This window comes from Diaphorina citri, unplaced genomic scaffold (genome assembly GCF_000475195.1).
Source record: "Diaphorina citri unplaced genomic scaffold, Diaci psyllid genome assembly version 1.1 scaffold3239, whole genome shotgun sequence".
NCBI lineage: Eukaryota > Metazoa > Arthropoda > Insecta > Hemiptera > Psyllidae > Diaphorina > Diaphorina citri.
The window spans coordinates 1,833-22,486 of record NW_007380649.1 but is presented as its reverse complement, the minus strand read 5'-3'; the positions used below and the strand labels follow the sequence as shown (position 1 = coordinate 22,486).

General features: G+C 37.1%; 2 protein-coding genes across 2 annotated transcripts; both read left to right on the top strand.

The window, feature by feature from the left end:
- Positions 1-2,324: 2,324 nt before the first annotated feature.
- LOC103520122 (putative E3 ubiquitin-protein ligase UBR7) lies at positions 2,325-3,399 on the top strand. The gene is made up of 2 exons (XM_026831365.1): positions 2,325-2,571; positions 2,897-3,399. The coding sequence occupies exons 1-2, from the start codon at positions 2,340-2,342 to the stop codon at positions 3,058-3,060; spliced, it is 396 nt and encodes a 131-aa protein (XP_026687166.1). The 5' UTR covers positions 2,325-2,339; the 3' UTR covers positions 3,061-3,399.
- An 8,659-nt stretch (positions 3,400-12,058) lies between these two features.
- Positions 12,059-20,366, top strand: LOC103520123 (ATP-binding cassette sub-family B member 6, mitochondrial-like). The gene is made up of 3 exons (XM_017448417.1): positions 12,059-12,078; positions 17,746-17,953; positions 20,184-20,366. The coding sequence occupies exons 1-3, from the start codon at positions 12,059-12,061 to the stop codon at positions 20,364-20,366; spliced, it is 411 nt and encodes a 136-aa protein (XP_017303906.1).
- Positions 20,367-20,654: the final 288 nt, after the last annotated feature.

The window sequence follows — 20,654 nt, the reverse complement described above, 5'->3', positions numbered from 1 at the left end:
TTTTGTTTAATTTTGTCACTGTTGATAATACCTAGATGTAGACTAGAATATACCCTGTCTACATATACTGCCAAAATGAGACTGAAAAGTCCCTTTCCCTTTCCTTGAGCAGTCCAAACAAAGTCTTTGTTCAAAAAATGAAATAAAATAATAATAAACAATTTATTATTATTCAATTCTAGTAAGAAATCATCTTTTCGTTACTTTTTTTAGGAATACATAAATCATTACGAATACTGAATACCATCGGCATAAAAAAAAAGTATCATTGTGGGAGGAAGCACTGTGCAATGTACCTTCCTCCTTTAAAGATATTCTACCGTTGAACCTTTGACACGTTTGGCAACGTAGCCTACTTTTTAGATGACTCCTTGCTGCCATATTCAAATGGATAAGGTATAGTAATAGAGGGGGACATGTAATGTAGGGTAGGTTAGATCCTGTTGCCTCTTCACTGCTAAGCTGCCTAAAGTGAGTAGCCATCATTTCACCTCATAGTTAGCTTCATCTGGAGATTGTCGGTTCGATTCTCTACTCTTGTTTTTCATTTTTTGGGCATTGTTTCAGGTATGATATTGTAGATGTTGTTTCAGAGGTTTCTATGTGCAAAAACTGTCAGCTCAGGGGTCCAGTTTTTCAAAAGCAACACCAGTGTGCAAACTGAATTCAGTCTACTCTCGATAATTCACACCTTACAATAATTCGTGCTAGCCATCGGGTCCCTAGCAAAACTCTCGATTTTTTCGAAAATGACTTTTGGGTTTTATGGAAAACGAATACTACCTTACTTTCTGTTGGACCTTCACAAAGTTATCGGGTCTTCAATCAAGTATTTCGAAAATACCTACACAATGCATTTTGAAACACTCGTAAATCGAATTACTTTGGAGGAAGAGGAAAACATGATAGCTCCTAAACGATTTTAACAAACTTATTCACCAAAAGTTCTTCCGTTACCGAAGAGGTAGGAAAGGTGTGCTCAACTGATCTACCTAACCATTTTACCTTCACGGTATACCTGTATACATATCTGTAGGTATGTTGTTTTATATTATATCTACATATCTATACCGTATATATTGTTTTTTATTGCAGGATCGGCAGATCCCAGACCTATAGCTCTAGCTTTGCAGACACTATTCAGTTGTATTGCATGACTCATTCGTTAAACTATGCGCTCCCTCGCTCGATCTTTTCCTATCTTCAAACGACCGTTATTTTTTAACTTTTCAAAATAACTGATTTAATTTTAAATGTTTATCACCGACCCGAGTTTTATTTTGACCTATTTATGTGTTTATTTTAATGTACAGATGTGACTTAACTATTGTGAATTTTTCACGTCTTTAAAATAATTGTAAATAATAACTGAAGATACCTATACGAGAAATTTCAATCCATTTTCTAAGAGATATATTTGACAACCCATTTTGTTTATTTTATTTTTTGCACCTTTGATTGTTATTTATTTTTGTTCCGTGTTTTTACTTTTTTTTTGTTTATAATCTCATTTTTAGTATGTACGTAAGTACAAAAGGTTCCTCCATGGTCCCATTTTGAAGTACGACACTGATCCTAAAGAAATCCTTGACAAGAGTCTTCTAGTAATAGAGGGGGACATGTAATGTAGGGTAGGTTAGATCCTGTTGCCTCTTCACTGCTAAGCTGCCTAAAGTGAGTAGCCATCATTTCACCTCATAGTTAGCTTCATCTGGAGATTGTCGGTTCGATTCTTTACTCTTGTTTTTCATTTTTTGGGCATTGTTTCAGGTATGATATTGTAGATGTTGTTTCAGAGGTTTCTATGTGCAAAAACTGTCAGCTCAGGGGTCCAGTTTTTCAAAAGCAACACCAGTGTGCAAACTGAATTTAGTCTACTCTCGATAATTCACACCTTCCAATAATTCGATCGAACTAGCCATCGGGTCCCTAGCAAAACTCTCGATTTTTTCGAAAATGACTTTTGGGTTTTATGGAAAACGAATACTACCTTACTTTCTGTTGGACCTTCACAAAGTTATCGGGTCTTCAATCAAGTATTTCGAAAATACCTACACAATGCATTTTGAAACACTCGTAAATCGAATTACTTTGGAGGAAGAGGAAAACATGATTATCTCAACACAGTGCTTTGGTTATCAAGTCATACTCCTTGTATACTGAGGAATTTCAGGGAATTTGTAATCAAGGAATGCTCCTTGAATTGTTGCACTGATTCATTGGACATTATTGCAGAGCCTGGCAAATTACAGCACTTATTTGCCAAAATATGACTCTAAAAAGTACCTATGGGAAAATGGACAATAAGAAAAAAAAAGGTCCCCCTTAATATAAACTTCATGTGCAAAAATAAAACATATATTCATGTTCTTTACAGAGCTACTAACTCATTTGCTGGCCTTTTACAGAGCTACTACAGCGAGCACAAGGTCCCATTCATCACAGATCTGTCGGACATGGTGGAGGTGTATGAGAAGAAAAGTCTGGAGACGAGTCCACCTCCAAATCAGGATGCAGATTTGGCCTTCCTCTCCACTCTGGATAGGGTGCAGCAAGTTGAAATCATTTCAGGTAGGGTACCTGGAGAAATAGAACAATTGGAAAAGAGAAAAAAATTGGACCGATTGCAATACTTTCTAATTACTTTAGTAATAGAAAGTTGTCCACCTCTGTGGCCAAGTGGTCAAGAGTACTGACTCTCAATCTGTAGGTGCTGGGTTAGAATCCCGGCCAAGGTGGAAATTTTCTGTTCCTGGATAGGCATGGATGTAAAAGAATGTGCCTTGAAGTAATGCGAAAGCGGTTCCAAGGTACAATCATTAAAAAAAAAAAAAAAAGGTGGAACATTTCTTTCCATGACTATAATCCTCTGTGTTATGCTTTGTTATTTCTTCAGAGTACAACGACATGAAGGAAAAGCTGGTGCAGTACTTGAAACAGTTTGGTGAAGAGAAGAAGGTGGTGAAAGCGGAAGACATACACAAGTTCTTCTCTAACTTGAACGATTGTAAGAGAAGACGTCTCAATGAAGATTTAGGACCGCCAAGTTTCTGCCGATAATTTCACTCTTCATTCTTCCATTTGGCGACGTTTTACCCAGGTTTGAAATAGGGTGACTGAGTTTGACTTGTAACTTTTACCACTTACCAATAATAGCAAAAGGTTATGTGGTTACCTATGAAATTCGACGTAGATTTCAAAAATGAAATAAAAAAATAGGGTTTCTTATTTGAATTTCTAGAGAAACGACGACTTTTATCCAAAAAGTGCCACTGCTGGGGTTCGAACCTGGATTTTGACATCACCATCAAAATTTGTCAAGGGCTCTTTCCTACCTTCAGAAAAAAACAAAACTTCAAAATTCCAAGCTCTTTCAAAAGCTAGGGGTTCAAGTCCCGCAGTATACCATTAGATCGGGGTTTGAGCATTTTTCAAAACGCCCAATCCGGGCAATTCTTGGCTTCATCTTCATCATGCCCCCTAGCTTGAGAGTTTGCTAGGAAAGTTCGTTACAAATTACGTATTCTCATCCCATCATCATTTCAGCTCTGATATAATAGCATGTTGATGGACAATGTAAATCTTATACCAAAATTTTGTACAAGTTTGTCTGTATTTCTTGTAAATCTTATACGAATTTTTTTGTATAAAGCTGTCTGTATTTCTGTATTTATTGGACATAATTTGTAGAATGCAGCTATAACGTGAACGTACGAGTAGTGAAGTACAGTCGTTTTCTTCTTTCCTTCGTGATTTTTTCGGCTAATATTTTAGGGTATCAATGATTTTTTTTTTCTTCACAGCCAAACGTATTATTAAATCTATTTATAGCTTGAAGTTACACTCTTCGGTCTGAAAAGTTTCGTACTGACATTGAAAGAATAGTCTGACTCTAGATAGGTATACTCGTACCTACTCTTCCGTTGGTAACTCTGTCTTGTCATCTTATTTTCAACATTTGCCCTAATGAATTCTCATGCCCAAATGAAAAGACTCGTCCAACTAAAGAATAGATGGAAAGCTCATCAAACAAGTTGTATAACTGATAACTCCTTGATGAGATGACCTCCTCGTCAACTAATTTTATCTCTCAAAATTGACTTTCATATTTTGTCAGTCTCTCATCGTTCTCTCAAGACACTTGTTCCACAGGAAATATCAACGTGTTTGGCTGTCTTCGAACATAATCAGGAATGATCATTTGATCCATAGGCCTAAGGTCTCTTAGCCAAGGATAACACATCAATCATCAATCCTGATTAATGATTCCTTTTCATAGGATGAAACGAATTTAGATCTTCATCCTTGCACATTGAGAGCAATACTTCCGCGGTGTTCACGTGTTGCAGACAATGTCACGTTTGATTCGCTTTGTTGATACACATAACTGATCTCAAAACACGTGTTATAGCATCAGATCCAATAACTGATCAAGTGATCACTGTAGTATCAGATTAAGATTCAATAACTAATCGCATAGCATTCTGCTTCGATTATGTTGAAACACAGGATTAGGTGATGGTGATTATAAAGATGCTCGCCTGGTAAACAGGAGGACGTGGGTTAAGTCCCAGCTGAGGCATGTTATTTTGTCCTCAATATACATAATTTGAGAATTCCCACAATAATTCTCAAACAAATTTTTCTGGAGACTATAACTATTAATAAATTGATGTATTAGACATTTACATAATTGTAGAGAACTCTTCGTACTTGGAGAAAAACAAAATTATATCAATAAAGTGGTGCTCTTATTGAACTGTGAGTATAATGGAACAACTTGTTCTAAGCTGACAGTCTAAATAAAGCACTTCTTACGTACCTAGGTAATTATTTACTCATACTTTTTAATTTTAAGTAATCTGTTTTAGCCTAGTGACTTGTAAATATTTTGTTTTTCTCCTCACGATCTGACAAATTTCTAATCAGCCCCCTACAGTTGCAATTTGTAACACCTGTAGCTCGCAACTGTGCACAAAATGATTACTTTACAGTTCGAATATTAAATAAAATAGGTAGGTACATAAATATTGATTTTCCTTAACCAAGATCGAAAAATTCCCGGAGGGACGGACCCTGCTTGTTATATATTAGATTGTAGCTGTTGAACTACCTAATCTCTTCTGGGCTTTCAACACAACACCGATTGTCCATGATACAGAAAGTCTAATACCTACTAATATTCCATATTTTTTTCTCCTCCAGATGATCCTAAATGTATCCGAAGGCTGTGTGTGTGCCCGGGACGACAACAATAACGTAGAGAGCGAATTCGTACATCCTCTCTCCCTCATCTCTCGTTTCACCATCCCCAATGGGAACTACAACAATTTTCTCTACGTTCTACGGGATTTGAACCAGCCCCTCCTCTACTGTCATCTCTACCATGCTTATGATCCAGAAGAGGTGAGTCGATAAAAATGGGGATGTCCCCGTAGATTTATAAAATAAATAAATAAGCATTGTTATTTATTATTTCACCGTCAAGGCGCTGTCCTGGTAATCAGGAGGGCTCTGGTTCGATCCCATCTGAGGCATGGAATTTTGTCCTCATTTATTTTTGCCATTTGTTGTGGTTTATTTCTCAAACTGTACTGAGGCCAACTTAAAACCTAAACCGTTTTGTTTAGCAGGCGATCTTGCTATTGCCTTCATTATAAAAATGCAATTTTATTCTGGAAAACGAGAGTTAGTTTAAATTGAAATTAAGTAATCTGCTTAGAAAAGTCTAGACTAAACCACTCCCCAATTTGCATTAATTTATTTTGTTACACTTTATTTTTATCACACGTGTGAAATCAAATCAACTCGTTTGCTTGGCATATATTTGTTTTTGAAATTAGATTACAGCACTTTTTTTTCTGTGAAAACTTACTTTGATTCACTAAGGATAAGCAATTTGATGTCTTCGTGTTAAAGAAGGAAAAAACCATAATGCCTATTATCCATTTATACCTATAATCAGCTATAGAATACCTATAATCTACAACAGATTTAATTATGTGGTACCTATTTCAGAGAAAACCTGAAATTATCCAAATACCACGACTGCAAGGTTCTATACTGCACTATAGGTGACCACCCAACAAGTTCTGGGTCTATTGGACTATCTGGTCCATTGTTCTCTGGATCCTGTGCTATCTTCAATAGGATCATCCTCATCTATTAATTCTTGGACCATCCTCGGCTGAATCAACAATCGACGCATTTCAGACGAGAAATGTATGAAACACCGCCCCTACTTGTGATTATTTGTTCGATATGGTTCAACTGACCTCTGAGAAGATTTGCTGAGTGTGGGAATCTCATGTTTATGCCGATTACGGGTTTCGAATTTTCGATTAAAGATCGGAAGAGTATTAGGTGCATCTCTAAGATTGATCCCTACACTTAGAGAAGATAAACAGTTCTTATTCTTAGCAAATGTGAGTATAACGCTGTGTCCACACATAGTCGACCTTGTCGATCAATGGTCGATCGATGATGTGAAGAGGTGAATCTATGTTGTCAAGGCAGTGTACGGTGTCAGTGGATGTCGATCAACGGAGTTGACTATGTGTGTACACAGCTTACCTTAAGGTAACAGTGGTATAACAGATAGACACACAATATTGTTTACCTAAGGATACAAATAACACCTTTTCTTCCAGGTTTTTGCTTCTCTGCTATACATACCTATGGGTACAAAAAATTCCAAAACTCATAGCATATTAGGTATTTTTGTTTCCTATTAGATCTTTTTTTACTTTTTTTTTTCATTGTGGAATTCATGACACGTTCTGAGTTCTGAATGCTTGGGGATTATCTATTTTATCTCTTGCGTTTTAGTTTTGTGCTATTGTGTTTTTGTGTCAGACTTACAATTATTATTAGATAGGTACGAATAGTTCTTTTTCTTTTTGCCAAACCCCAAAATCTAAAAGTCAAAGATATAAAAGTCAAAAACTGGGCGAGGGTCTTCGAATAAAATAATAATAATAATAATAATAATAATAATAAAACGATTTCTAATCTAAAATGAACCGATTTCTATCAGACCGATCTTAATTATTACGTGACTTTTGACAAAGGAGTAGAGAACCTAGATATACTCGTAAGTAAAGGAATTTTAATTGTGTTAAGCATAAATGCTTGTCACAAATGTCGTTCCCTGCTTAATGCACTACGCTAAATTTTATGGCTTGACTTGGACTCGAACCACCAACCTCCAGATCCGAAGTCCACTGCGCTAACCACCACACCACTGAGGTTGGCATTTTTCTTGATAGCGTTTAATTGTCACCGTATAACTACTAAGGTGTTTAGTGACGGGAATTTTACCCTCCATTAGGCAACAAGCTACCCGTCTACACACTTTAAGGAAAATGGCCTGATAGTCAATTCCCAGCATTTGATACCAACCACCTCAAATTAACCTCACCCAGCCTGAGTGAGTGGGACCGGGAAAAGCACGCGATTGCCTAGATAGTTACCCATTCGGATACTAACCACGTGCAATGTTGCCTAACTTTAGTGATCCATTTATAACTGTTACATTCAACACCTACTATACCTCTTATGGGAGATTTGGGAGAACTTTTCAGTACATCTTTCTGACTCCCCATGAGCTCACGTTACGTGATAGTAGTGTGTTTCTACTTTTAATTAATCAAACGAATACCAAAACTATCAGCCAGGTGGTTTCAGAAAATGTGCAATAAAATATACACCTAATGTCCCAATAATCGTAAATGTTAGGTACCTCACTTGTTGGGTTTCCGTAGACTGTTGTATGTTCTGAAGTTTGTCAAGGTCTCTTTCGTGATCAAATCGTATCTTAAACTCAATGGTAAAATTGTTTGCTCATTTTTGAGTTTGTCCGTAGACTGTTGTATGTTCTGAAGTTTGTCAAGGTCTCTTTCGTGATCAAATCGTATCTTAAACTCAATGGTAAAATTGTTTGCTCACTTTTGAGTTGGTATTTAATTTGTTTCATGTTGATAGCTTCTTAAAATTCAAGTTTGCCAGCATTATTCTGAATATTTCATGTCTCTTAGAAGACACCTACTTGAGATGTAAGAGGTTGCACCATTAAACACTTAAGTGTAACTAATTATAATTAAATGTCTAAAAAAGTGTTACTAATTGCTGATAATTGGAATCCAGAAGTTTCTTCTGGCTCTAGCGCTCTAGGCTTGAAATTTGAATATCTGGTTGACTAGAAACTAGAAATTTGTTAAACAAACATTGTTAGCGGTGCCACTTTTTTTTCTGTGAAAACTTACTTTTATTCACTAAGGATAAGCAATTTGATGTCTTTGTGTTAAAAAAGGAAAAAATAATGAAAAAATATTTGAACTCTCATTAGAAAAAAAAAAACATTAAAGTGTCGTACTTACCTTTCATATAATTTATTTTATTATTGAAGGAATTGACAATCCTGTGACCTCAAGGCATTTTTGCAGAAATTACATACAAACATTCATTCTGGTAGGATCAAATAAATGTCCAATATTTCCCCTACATATCTAAATTACTGGGGAGTTCCCCCCAAATAGTCAACTTCCTTGTGAACTTCTGAGAATGTAATCAAATCAAATGACGCGATCAGATTATTAAATAACCTACAAGGTCCACCACATATTATACAAACCAGCTTCATATCTTACGTGCTTCTGATGCTTCTAAGCATGACCTCTGCTTCGGTGGTGTAGTGGTCAAGACGCTCTCTTGGTAATCAGGAGGGCGCTGGTTCAATCCCAGTCGAGGTATGGAATTTTATCCTTAGTATTATCTGAGGATTTGACCATAATAATAGTTGTAGTGTTGGGACAAAGAGAAAATAGTATCTTTAACTATTTAATCTCTGACTGATAGTCATTACCATATTCATGATTGCTTTGTCTTTTGACTACAATAATAGGAGTAGTGCTGGTGTAAAGACACTTTTTAGTCTCTTTAACTATTTGAGCTCTGACTGAACTTGATGTCAGCCATTACCATTTTTACCATTGCTGTCTTTTCTCCATTTCGATCTCCCCTCTGGGTTATTTTAGTTGCCAAATCTTTACCAATAGTTTTACATAATTCCAATTCGTCAGCTAGGTATTATCTGAGAGCGCAAATCCTCTGTGCAGATATTTTCCAAGTCAAAATAATTATTTCCATCCATAATCTCAGGTGATTGACGTGCGTATATGAGTTACTTTGAAAATTACATACCCGAGAGAGCCTTATGCTGCCTGTGTTCACTTATTTCCTAGTAGACTTCATTAAATCATATAGGCCCATCGTCTATCATTATGTATGTGTATATAGGCACAACATCTATCATTATGTATTCTTCAAAGAGTACTTTAAACAGCAGGTTCAAGGCTGTAAGGTAACGAACACTTCATCTTCATCATGCCCCCTAGCTTGAGAGTTTGCTAGGAAAGTTCGTTACAAATTACGTATTCTCATCCCATCATCATTTCAGCTCTGATATAATAGCATGTTGATGGACAATGTAAATCTTATACCAAAATTTTGTACAAGTTTGTCTGTATTTCTTGTAAATCTTATACGAATTTTTTTGTATAAAGCTGTCTGTATTTCTGTATTTATTGGACATAATTTGTAGAATGCAGCTATAACGTGAACGTACGAGTAGTGAAGTACAGTCGTTTTCTTCTTTCCTTCGTGATTTTTTCGGCTAATATTTTAGGGTATCAATGATTTTTTTTTTCTTCACAGCCAAACGTATTATTAAATCTATTTATAGCTTGAAGTTACACTCTTCGGTCTGAAAAGTTTCGTACTGACATTGAAAGAATAGTCTGACTCTAGATAGGTATACTCGTACCTACTCTTCCGTTGGTAACTCTGTCTTGTCATATTATTTTCAACATTTGCCCAAATGAATTCTCATGCCCACATGAAAAGACTCGTCCAACTAAAGAATAGATGGAAAGCTCATCAAACAAGTTGTATAACTGATAACTCCTTGATGAGATGACCTCCTCGTCAACTAATTTTATCTCTCAAAATTGACTTTCATATTTTGTCAGTCTCTCATCGTTCTCTCAAGACACTTGTTCCACAGGAAATATCAACGTGTTTGGCTGTCTTCGAACATAATCAGGAATGATCATTTGATCCATAGGCCTAAGGTCTCTTAGCCAAGGATAACACATCAATCATCAATCCTGATTAATGATTCCTTTTCATAGGATGAAACGAATTTAGATCTTCATCCTTGCACATTGAGAGCAATACTTCCGCGGTGTTCACGTGTTGCAGACAATGTCACGTTTGATTCGCTTTGTTGATACACATAACTGATCTCAAAACACGTGTTATAGCATCAGATCCAATAACTGATCAAGTGATCACTGTAGTATCAGATTAAGATTCAATAACTAATCGCATAGCATTCTGCTTCGATTATGTTGAAACACAGGATTAGGTGATGGTGATTATAAAGATGCTCGCCTGGTAAACAGGAGGACGTGGGTTAAGTCCCAGCTGAGGCATGTTATTTTGTCCTCAATATACATAATTTGAGAATTCCCACAATAATTCTCAAACAAATTTTTCTGGAGACTATAACTATTAATAAATTGATGTATTAGACATTTACATAATTGTAGAGAACTCTTCGTACTTGGAGAAAAACAAAATTATATCAATAAAGTGGTGCTCTTATTGAACTGTGAGTATAATGGAACAACTTGTTCTAAGCTGACAGTCTAAATAAAGCACTTCTTACGTACCTAGGTAATTATTTACTCATACTTTTTAATTTTAAGTAATCTGTTTTAGCCTAGTGACTTGTAAATATTTTGTTTTTCTCCTCACGATCTGACAAATTTCTAATCAGCCCCCTACAGTTGCAATTTGTAACACCTGTAGCTCGCAACTGTGCAGAAAATGATTACTTTACAGTTCTAATCAAGTCGTGTTCAAATAAATCGCTCCATTAAAATCCCATCACTCAAAACTGAAAACAATGTCATAAAAATTTCACGTCACCTTCGAATAATTCGCAATTCATCGAGTTTTGTAGAAAACACTTGTACCTACACTCAGTTGCAATTTGTTTAGCTTATAAGAATCTTCCATGTCTATGAGACAGGCATGATTCTTCTCACAGTGTTAAAAGGATTTGGGTTTACAACCCTTTGGACGCCCAGAAAAGACGCTATCTTGAAGATTTTTAGCTTTTAGCTGGTACAAAAAAGTCAAACTGTATTTCAGTGTAAAAGGATGGAAGTTACCTCGGTACCGCTTTCGCATTACTTCAAGGCACATTCTTTTACATCCATGCCTACCCAAGAACCAAGAACGGAAAAATCTGGTTAGAATTTCCGCCCTGGCCGGGATTCAAACCCAGCACTGGGTTGAGAGTCGGTGCTCTTGACCACTCGGCCACCGAGGTGGGCTGGAAATACAAAATGTCCTGATTGTTTTGCAGCCGAGTGTAAATAATTATCCTTCATATCAATGAAACTGTACCTATGGACAAACATGAAGGTATTTCTCCCATGCTCTGCAGTAATGAAATTAAAAACTGAACGGAAGTATGGACTAAAATCCTTCCACTGAAATTACTCAAATAAACATCTTGCTATGTGAAGTCGTAGAATTCCTACATGCTTGCCGTGAAATCAGACTGTTTCAAAAATACAGGGCTCGATTCCCGTTCGGGGCGGACTTAATTCTAAATAAGGTTCGTTCTCGGAACGGCTGGCTTTCTCCTAGCCTGTCCTCTCTTGGATATTAGGACGATAAGACCTCAGTAATTACAGTTCTCTCTATCCTGAACGGACAATGTTCGTTCTCGGAACGGCTGGCTTTCTCCTATCCTGTCCTCTCTTGGATTTTAGGACGATAAGACCTCAGTAATTACAGTTCTCTCTATCCTGAACGGACAATGTTCGTTCTCGGAACGACTGGCTTTCTCCTATACTGTCCTCCTCTCCTGGATTTCAGGACGATAAGGCCTTATGAGACACAATACTCTCCAATGGGAACTACAACAATTTTCTCTACGTTCTACGGGATTTGAACCAGCCCCTCCTCTACTGTCATCTCTACCATGCTTATGATCCGGAAGAGGTAAGTCGATAAGCATTGTGTTTTATTATTTAGACATTTTAGACTGCGTGAAGGGACTTTTCAGTATCATCCTAACAGTATAAATGAGGTACATTCTATTCTATTGAACCGGTATCATGTCTTTCTCAGACACGCTAACTCTGACTAAAGGCCCGTTCCCACTTTTCGTTGGGAAAAAAATCGTGTCGTGCGTATAGTAAGTGGGAACACTCATTTCAATTACATTACCTAATAGGTACCATTACTAATGATGGAATTCCGGATTTTCTAATTTTTGATCATCATTACTGGGAAATAATGACATTACTAATGATTGTGTAAGGTACCTATTAGAGACATTCGGAAAAATCGGATAAAACTCACGACAAGTGGGAACAGGCCTTTAGACTTCCTAAACCTATCTCGATGGCGTAGTGATCAATGTTTTGGCCTGATAATCAGGAGGGCGCGGGTTCGATCCCAGGTGAGGCATGGAATTTTGTCCTCATTTATTTTTACAATTTGATCTCTTACTATTATTGTGGTATATTTCTCAAACTGTATTGAGGCCAAATTAAACCCAAGCTGTCTTGTTTAGCAGGCGATCTTGTTAACTATTGCCTTCATTATAAAAATGCAATTTTATTCTGGAAAACAAGAGTTAGTTTAAATTGGAAATTAGGTAATCTGCTTAGAAAAGTCTAGACTAAACCACTCCCCAATTTGCATTAATTTATTTTGTTACACTTTATTTTTATCACACGTGTGAAATCAAATCAACTCGTTTGCTTGGCATATATTTGTTTTTGAAATTAGATTACAGCACTTTTTTTTCTGTGAAAACTTACTTTGATTCACTAAGGATAAGCAATTTGATGTCTTCGTGTTAAAGAAGGAAAAAAAAAAAGAAAAAATATTTGAAATCTCATTAGAAAAAAAAAACATTAAAGTGTCTATTTACCTTTCATACAATTTATTTTATTATTGAAGGAATTGACAATCCTGTGACCTCAAGGCATTTTTGCAGAAATTACATACAAACATTAATTCTGGTAGGATCAAATAAATGTCCAATATTTCTCCTACATATCTAAAAAATTACTGGGGAGTTCCCCCAAATAGTCAATACAATGTTCGTTCTCGGAACGACTGGCTTTCTCCTATACTGTCCTCCTCTCCTGGATTTCAGGACGATAAGGCCTTATGAGACACAATCACACAATACTCCAGTAATCACAGTTCCTTCTATCAAACCTCTTATTTTTTTCACTAATCTTCTTCTTTTCCTTCACCATTTTTTTAAACTAATAATAATAAAAAATCGGTGACTCGGTATTTTATCTTGTCTACACTTCCTGTGCCTCGCATGGCTCCTAATCTTATATTATTAAAACATATTTCTTATGTTTTCCCATCCTAATACTAATATTATGTATCTGTCTAAGAACCTTTAAAATCATACGTGACGTGAGTAAAGTACTCTCACACTGAGAAGTTGCATAGGTCTACACTGTGTGAAAATTATTTTAATGAAGGATGAAAGAAAAATTCTCACACTGTTGTTAAACTAACAACTTTATTAAAAGGGTTTCTGCATTCTTGTCGTGTTAATTTACTCATCCAGAATATTGTTATTATAAAAAAAGAGGTTTGATAGAGGGAACTGTAACTGCAAAGATAAGGAAGACAGGATAGGAGAAAGCCAGCCGTTCCGAGAATAGACATCCGTTCAGAATAAAATCCGCCCCGGGCGGGAATCTAAGCCACAGCCTAGTGCATACAAGGCAGACGCGCTACCAACCAAGTTAACTAGGCTGGCTGCCATGTTAATTTACTCATCCCAGGATATTATTCATATTTCTGCATAGTCTACAATGCTTATCATAATTCTGCTTAGTCAATGCTCAATTGCTCATAAACCTACTCAGTCTGTTCCAATTTCATAAACTTCAATACTTGGAAAATTTCAGGCGAGTGATGCAAACTTGACATACATAATTATTTTATTAATCGTTTAAAAATTGCAAATAATTTTTCTCAAATCAAATGACGCGATCAGATTATTAAATAACCTACAAGGTCCACCACATATTATACAAACCAGCTTCATATCTTACGTGCTTCTAAGCATGACCTCTGCTTCGGTGGTGTAGTGGTCAAGACGCTCTCTTGGTAATCAGGAGGGCGCTGGTTCAATCCCAGTCGAGGTATGGAATTTCATCCTTAGTATTATCTGAGGATTTGACCACAATAATAGTTGTAGTGCTGGGACAAAGAGAAAATAACTATTTAATCTCTGACTGAAAGTCATTACCATATTCATGATTGCTTTGTCTTTTGACTGCAATAATAGGAGTAGTGCTAGAGTAAAGACACTTTTTAGTCTCTTTAACTATTTGAGCTCTGACTGAACTTGATGTCAGCCATTACCATATTTACCATTGCTGTCTTTTCTCCATTTCGATCTACCCTCTGGGTTATTTTAGTTGCCAAATCTTTAGCAATAGTTTTACATAATTTTAATTCGTCAGCTAGGTATTATCTGAGAGCGCAAATCCTCTGTACAGATATTTTCCAAGTCAAATAATTATTTCCATCCATAATCTCAGGTGATTGACGTGCGTATATGAGTTACTTTGAAAATTACATACCCGAGAGAGCCTTATGCTGCCTTCACTTATTTCCTAGTAGACTTCATTAAATCATATAGGCCCATCGTATATCATTATGTATGTGTGTATATCTGTATATAGGCACAACATCTATCATTATGTATTCTTCAAAGAGTACTTTAAACAGAAGGTTCAAGGCTGTAAGGTAACGAACACTTCATCTTCATCATGCCCCCTAGCTTGAGAGTTTGCTAGGAAAGTTCGTTACAAATTACGTATTCTCATCCCATCATCATTTCAGCTTTGATATAATAGCATGTTGATGAACAATGTAAATCTTATACCAAAATTTTGTACAAATTTGTCTGTATTTCTTGTAAATCTTATACGAAATTTTTTGTATAAAGCTGTCTGTATTTCTGTATTTATTGGACATAATTTGTAGAATGCAGCCATATTGTGAACGTGAGAGTAGTAACTACAGTACAGTCGCTTTCTTCTTTCCGTCATGATTTTATCGACTAAAATTTGAGGGTATCAATGATTTTTTTCCTTCACAGCCAAACGTATTATTAAATCTATTTATAGCTTGAAGTTACACTCCTCGCGGTCTGAAAAGTTTCGTACTAACATTGAAAGAATAGTCTGACTCTAGATAGGTATACTTGTACCTACTCTTCCGTTGGTAACTCTGTCTTGTCATCTTATTTTCAACATTTGCCCAAATGAATTCTCATGCCCACATGAAAAGACTCGTCCAACTAAAGAATAGATGGAAAGCTCATCAAACAAGTTGTATAACTGATAACTCCTTGATGAGATGACCTACTCGTCAACTAATTTTACCTCTCAAAATTGACTTTCATATTTTGTCAGTCTCTCATCATAACTCGTTCTCTTAAGACACTTGTTCCACAGGAAATATCAACGTGTTTGGCTGTCTTCGAACATAATCAGGAATGATCATTTGATCCATAGGCCTAAGGTCTCTTAGCCAAGGATAACACATCAATCCTGATTAATGATTCCTTTTCATAGGATGAAACTAATTTAGATCTTCATCCTTGCACATTGAGAGCAATACTTCCGCGGTGTTCACGTGTTGCAGACAATGTCACGTTTGATTCGCTTTGTTGATACACATAACTGATCTCAAAGCGATCTCAAAACACGTGTTATAGCATCAGATCCAATAACTGATCAAGTGATCACTGTAGTATCAGATTAAGATTCAATAACTAATCGCATAGCATTCTGCTTCGATTATGTTGAAACACAGGATTAGGTGATGGTGATTTTAAAGATGCTCGCCTGGTAAACAGGAGGACGTGGGTTAAGTCCCAGCTGAGGCATGTTATTTTGTCCTCAATATACATAATTTGAGAATTCCCACAATAATTCTCAAACAAATTTTTCTGGAGACTATAACTATTAATAAATTGATGTATTAGACATTTACATAATTGTAGAGAACTCTTCGTACTTGGAGAAAAACAAAATTATATCAATAAAGTGGTGCTCTTATTGAACTGTGAGTATAATGGAACAACTTGTTCTAAGCTGACAGTCTAAATAAAGCACTTCTTACGTACCTAGGTAATTATTTACTCATACTTTTTAATTTTAAGTAATCTGTTTTAGCCTAGTGACTTGTAAATATTTTGTTTTTCTCCTCACGATCTGACAAATTTCTAATCAGCCCCCTACAGTTGCAATTTGTAACACCTGTAGCTCGCAACTGTGCAGAAAATGATTACTTTACAGTTCTAATCAAGTCGTGTTCAAATAAATCGCTCCATTAAAATCCCATCACTCAAAACTGAAAACAATGTCATAAATAAAACGAGAAAAAGACTTTGGTCAGTAAAAAAAGTATGCAACCTTGAAGGAGCTACTTAAATTTCCTAAAAAAAAAAATTTCGCCAGCGGCGCTGTCATTTTGTGTATTGGGGGAAATAACTATACTCGTCTTTTACACGTATTTAATTACATAAAAAACGGCGACGGCTTTCAAGATCTGGGGGACAGGGCGGTGTTCTGGCCTGCCTTCGGTTCCAAGACGGATACCTCTGGTCACCGACAATCTGGCTGGCAGCTTAAGCAAAACCCTTCAAATCCCCTCTTCGACCCATTATTTTGGGTTTGTAAACTGATTTCGCTCTCATCAGCTCGGATTGGAAAGAAAGAGGTAAAGTCTTTATTTATCACCACTCGAGGTGAGGTCAAGGCGGCATCTAGGTCCATAATTGCAGGGTGGATTAAAACTGCCTTTTCAGCCGCCGGCATCAACGCCTCGGCCGGATCCTTCAGGTCTGCCGTTGGTTCATCTAGGATGAACTCGAAATTCTCCTTGGATGTTATTCTAAGTAAAGGAAATTGGAAGGGTCCGACTAACTTTCTTATACACTATTATAAGCCTGTGGCTAAGAGGCCGCCGGACCGCTCGGGTCCCTTAAGACAGAGAGTAGTAGTGAAATTAGGAAATGATGAGACAGAAGAAATACAGATTGGAAGAGGAGTTCGTCAAGGATGCTGCATGTCACCTTCACTATTCAATCTCTATGCAGAAGTTATCACGAATGAAGCCCTAGATCAAAGTAAATTCTAAAAATAAATTTCAAATTCTAGACAGAGATAATAGGAAAAATCAGATTTTTTTCTAGCTTTATTAGAAAGTTGGTAGTGCGTCTGCCTTGTAAGCGCTAGGCCGCGGGTTCGATTCCCGCCCGGGGCGGATTTTATCCTGCTGGGATAATGTTCGTTCTCGGAACGGCTGGCTTTCTCCTATCCTGTCTTCCTTCTCTCTTCGATTTCGGAACGATAAGACCATAGCAGTTACAGTTCCCTCTGTCAAACCTCTTAAAAAAAAAACCTCTCTATTTATTCAAACTAATTTTTTTTTATCTTAGATGAGAGGCATACTACAGGATGGACATGCTACGACACAGACCCCAGGAGTCTAATGTGGCAGTTGTCTCATTTCTACGAAATTAAAACGGCGGTGAAACACTCATCTTGGATTTTTTTTTTTCAACTTAAACCTGAGAACTCATTTTGCGCGTTCATTTCCCCTCAGGGCTATTCAGAAGAATTTCGTGGACATGGAGAACATGTTCGACCTTCTTCAGGAGACCTGTGACGTCATCGACATCCCTCAGGCACCCATGTTGTGTGTGGCGCAGGGTGCGGTGGAGTTTAGAAACGTCTCCTTCTCCTATACCCCGGAGCGAGCCATACTCAAGAACATTAGCTTCACCGTACCCGCTGGCAAAACCCTGGCGCTGGTATGTATTTTAGTCCATTCAGAAGGCGCTGGGTTCGATTTCCTCCATTGATAAAATTTGCTGACTGAAGCTGAGTGGCGGGGAGAAGCAACGTGTGGCCATAGCGCGTACTCTACTCAAAGCGCCGCAGATAGTATTGCTGGACGAGGCTACCAGTGCTTTGGATACCAAGACCGAACGAAACATTCAAGTGAGTTCTATTGAATGGAATAGAATATACATTGATTATCCTGCCAGAATGAGACTGAAAAGTCCCTTTACTCTCGCAGTCTAAACAGTATATTTTTTTTCCGTTTAGTTTTCGTAACCTTCAGTCCTTGCGTGTTCTTCCATTTATGTTTTTCCTTCGCAAATGAATAAATAGATAAATAACAATTCTTATCATGAAAATTGAAGGAAAACAAAGCCAAGTTGAAATTGAGAAGGTTGAAGGAATCGAGGTTCAATATTTTCAGACTTGGCCTTAATTTGCAGACTTGGCCTTTTATTTTCTGATCTCACCACTTTTATATGCCGACATTTTTGGATAGGAACTTTTGGCCTTTTTTTACATTTGTTTTTGTGGACGCTGGTTTTATTAAAACCAAAACTTTGTTTCAGTCTGCACTGAACCGAGTGTGTGCCAGTCGTACTACTATTATAGTAGCTCACAGGTTGTCCACTATTATTCACGCGGATGAGATTCTAGTCATGCATGCTGGAGAAATAGTCGAACGAGGAAGGTAAGTCCCAACATTCATGCACAGTTGTTGTTGTTGTTGTTGTTGTTGTCGTAGCGGCTTTAACTATAGCCGAAAGGTGATGACAAACTAGAGAAAATATCTCTTCTATCAGCCATACACCAAGGTGATGGTCTCTAGCCATGTTTAATTGGCTCGTCCTGAACCACAGTCAACCATTGCGAGGACTTGGGCTTATTCTTTTCAAGCAGAGAGAACCCTTTGAAACTGCCAGCTAGCTAGGCTGGTTAGGGTTAGCTGTTCTTTATAGTTACACAGCCAGACGCTAGTCTACTCTCTGTTTAACTTCCCCTAGCTTGTAAACACCCCTAAGTAAATGTGTTTTATTGAACCTTTTCTTTAAATCAGTAAAAAAAAAGTATGCAACCTTGAAGGAGCTACTTAAATTTTCTCGAAAAAAATTTCGCCTGCGGCGCTGTCATTTTGTGTTCTATAGAAATGTATTTGGGGGGAATAACTATACTCGTCTTTTACACGTATTTAATTACATAAAAAACTGACACATGACAAGCTACAGGTTACATACTTACTGAAAAGTTTCGCCTGCGGCCCTGAAGATTACACCTTTGCCAAGTCTGCTTCTCTTACTATTGTAGACGAAAATCGTCAAAAATTTCGCCTGCGGCGCCAAATTTTGTGTTTTTGATAACTTTGACAAGTCTGCTTCTCTTGCTATTGTAGACCAAAATCTTCAAAAAATTCGCCTGCGGCGCCAAATTTTGTGTTTTCGATAACTAAGTTTTTTTAAAATTAGAGACCAAAATTTTCGCCTGTGGCCATAAAAATTTCAATTTCGTTAATTCTGGTTTCTATAAATTGTAGCTCACAATTTTCCTGTGGAGCTGAATATTAGGATTTCGATGAGACTGAATTTCTGAAGATTTTAGACCAAAATGCTCAAAAATTTCGCCAGCGGCGCTTTTATTATATTCTATATTGTTATTGTATTCTAAAAAAAAAATCTGGTGTGAGCATCTATAATCTCTCAAAAATTTCGCCTGCGGCGCTGAAATTTTGTCTCTTCATCAAAAAGTTTTGGGAATATTTCAAAGCCCATAAAACGAGAAAAAGACTTTGGTCATAAAAAAAAGTATGCAACCTTGAAGGAGCTACTTAAATTTTCTCGAAAAATTTCGCCTGCGGCGCTGTCATTTTGTGTTCTATAGAAATGTATTGGGGGGAATAACTATACTCGTCTTTTACACCTATTTAATTACATAAAAAACTGACACATGACAGGTTACATAATTACTGAAAAGTTTCGCCTGCGGCCCTGAAGATTACGCCTTTGACAAGTCTGCTTCTCTTACTATTGTAGACCAAAGTCTTCAAAAAATTCGCCTGCGGCGCCAAATTTTGTGTTTTTGATAACTATAATTGTTACGGAATTGTAGCAGTTGTTTCATTGCTACCAAATAACACCCAGTGTTTTCACATAGGTTGTACGGAAAATGGCCTTTCTTTCTAGCTTATTCGTCTCTCTGTTACAGGTAGGACAGTCAGGAGCCGGTAAGAGTACCATCATTCGTCTCCTGTTCAGATTCTATGATGTGGAGTCTGGGGATATATTCATTGACAATCAGAACATAAAGACAGTATCTCAAGCCTCGCTCAGACAAGCCATCGGAGTGGTACCTCAAGATACGGTGCTATTCAATAACTCCATCAAGTAAGCAAAATCTCTGTGGCCGAGCCGAGCCACGGTTTTTTTTTTTACGTCACCCAATTGAGTTATGCAGGCCAGTATTACTTTCTTTTTTTCTTAAACTCTGATTTTTTTTAAGAGGTTTGACAGAGGGAACTGTAACTGCTAAGGTCTTATCGTCCCGAAATCGAAGAGAGAAGAAAGACAGGATAGGAGAAAACCAGCCGTTCCGAGAACGAACATCCCATCAGGATAAAATCCGCCCCGGGCGGGAATCGAACCCGCGGCCTAGCGCTTACAAGGCAGACGCGCTACC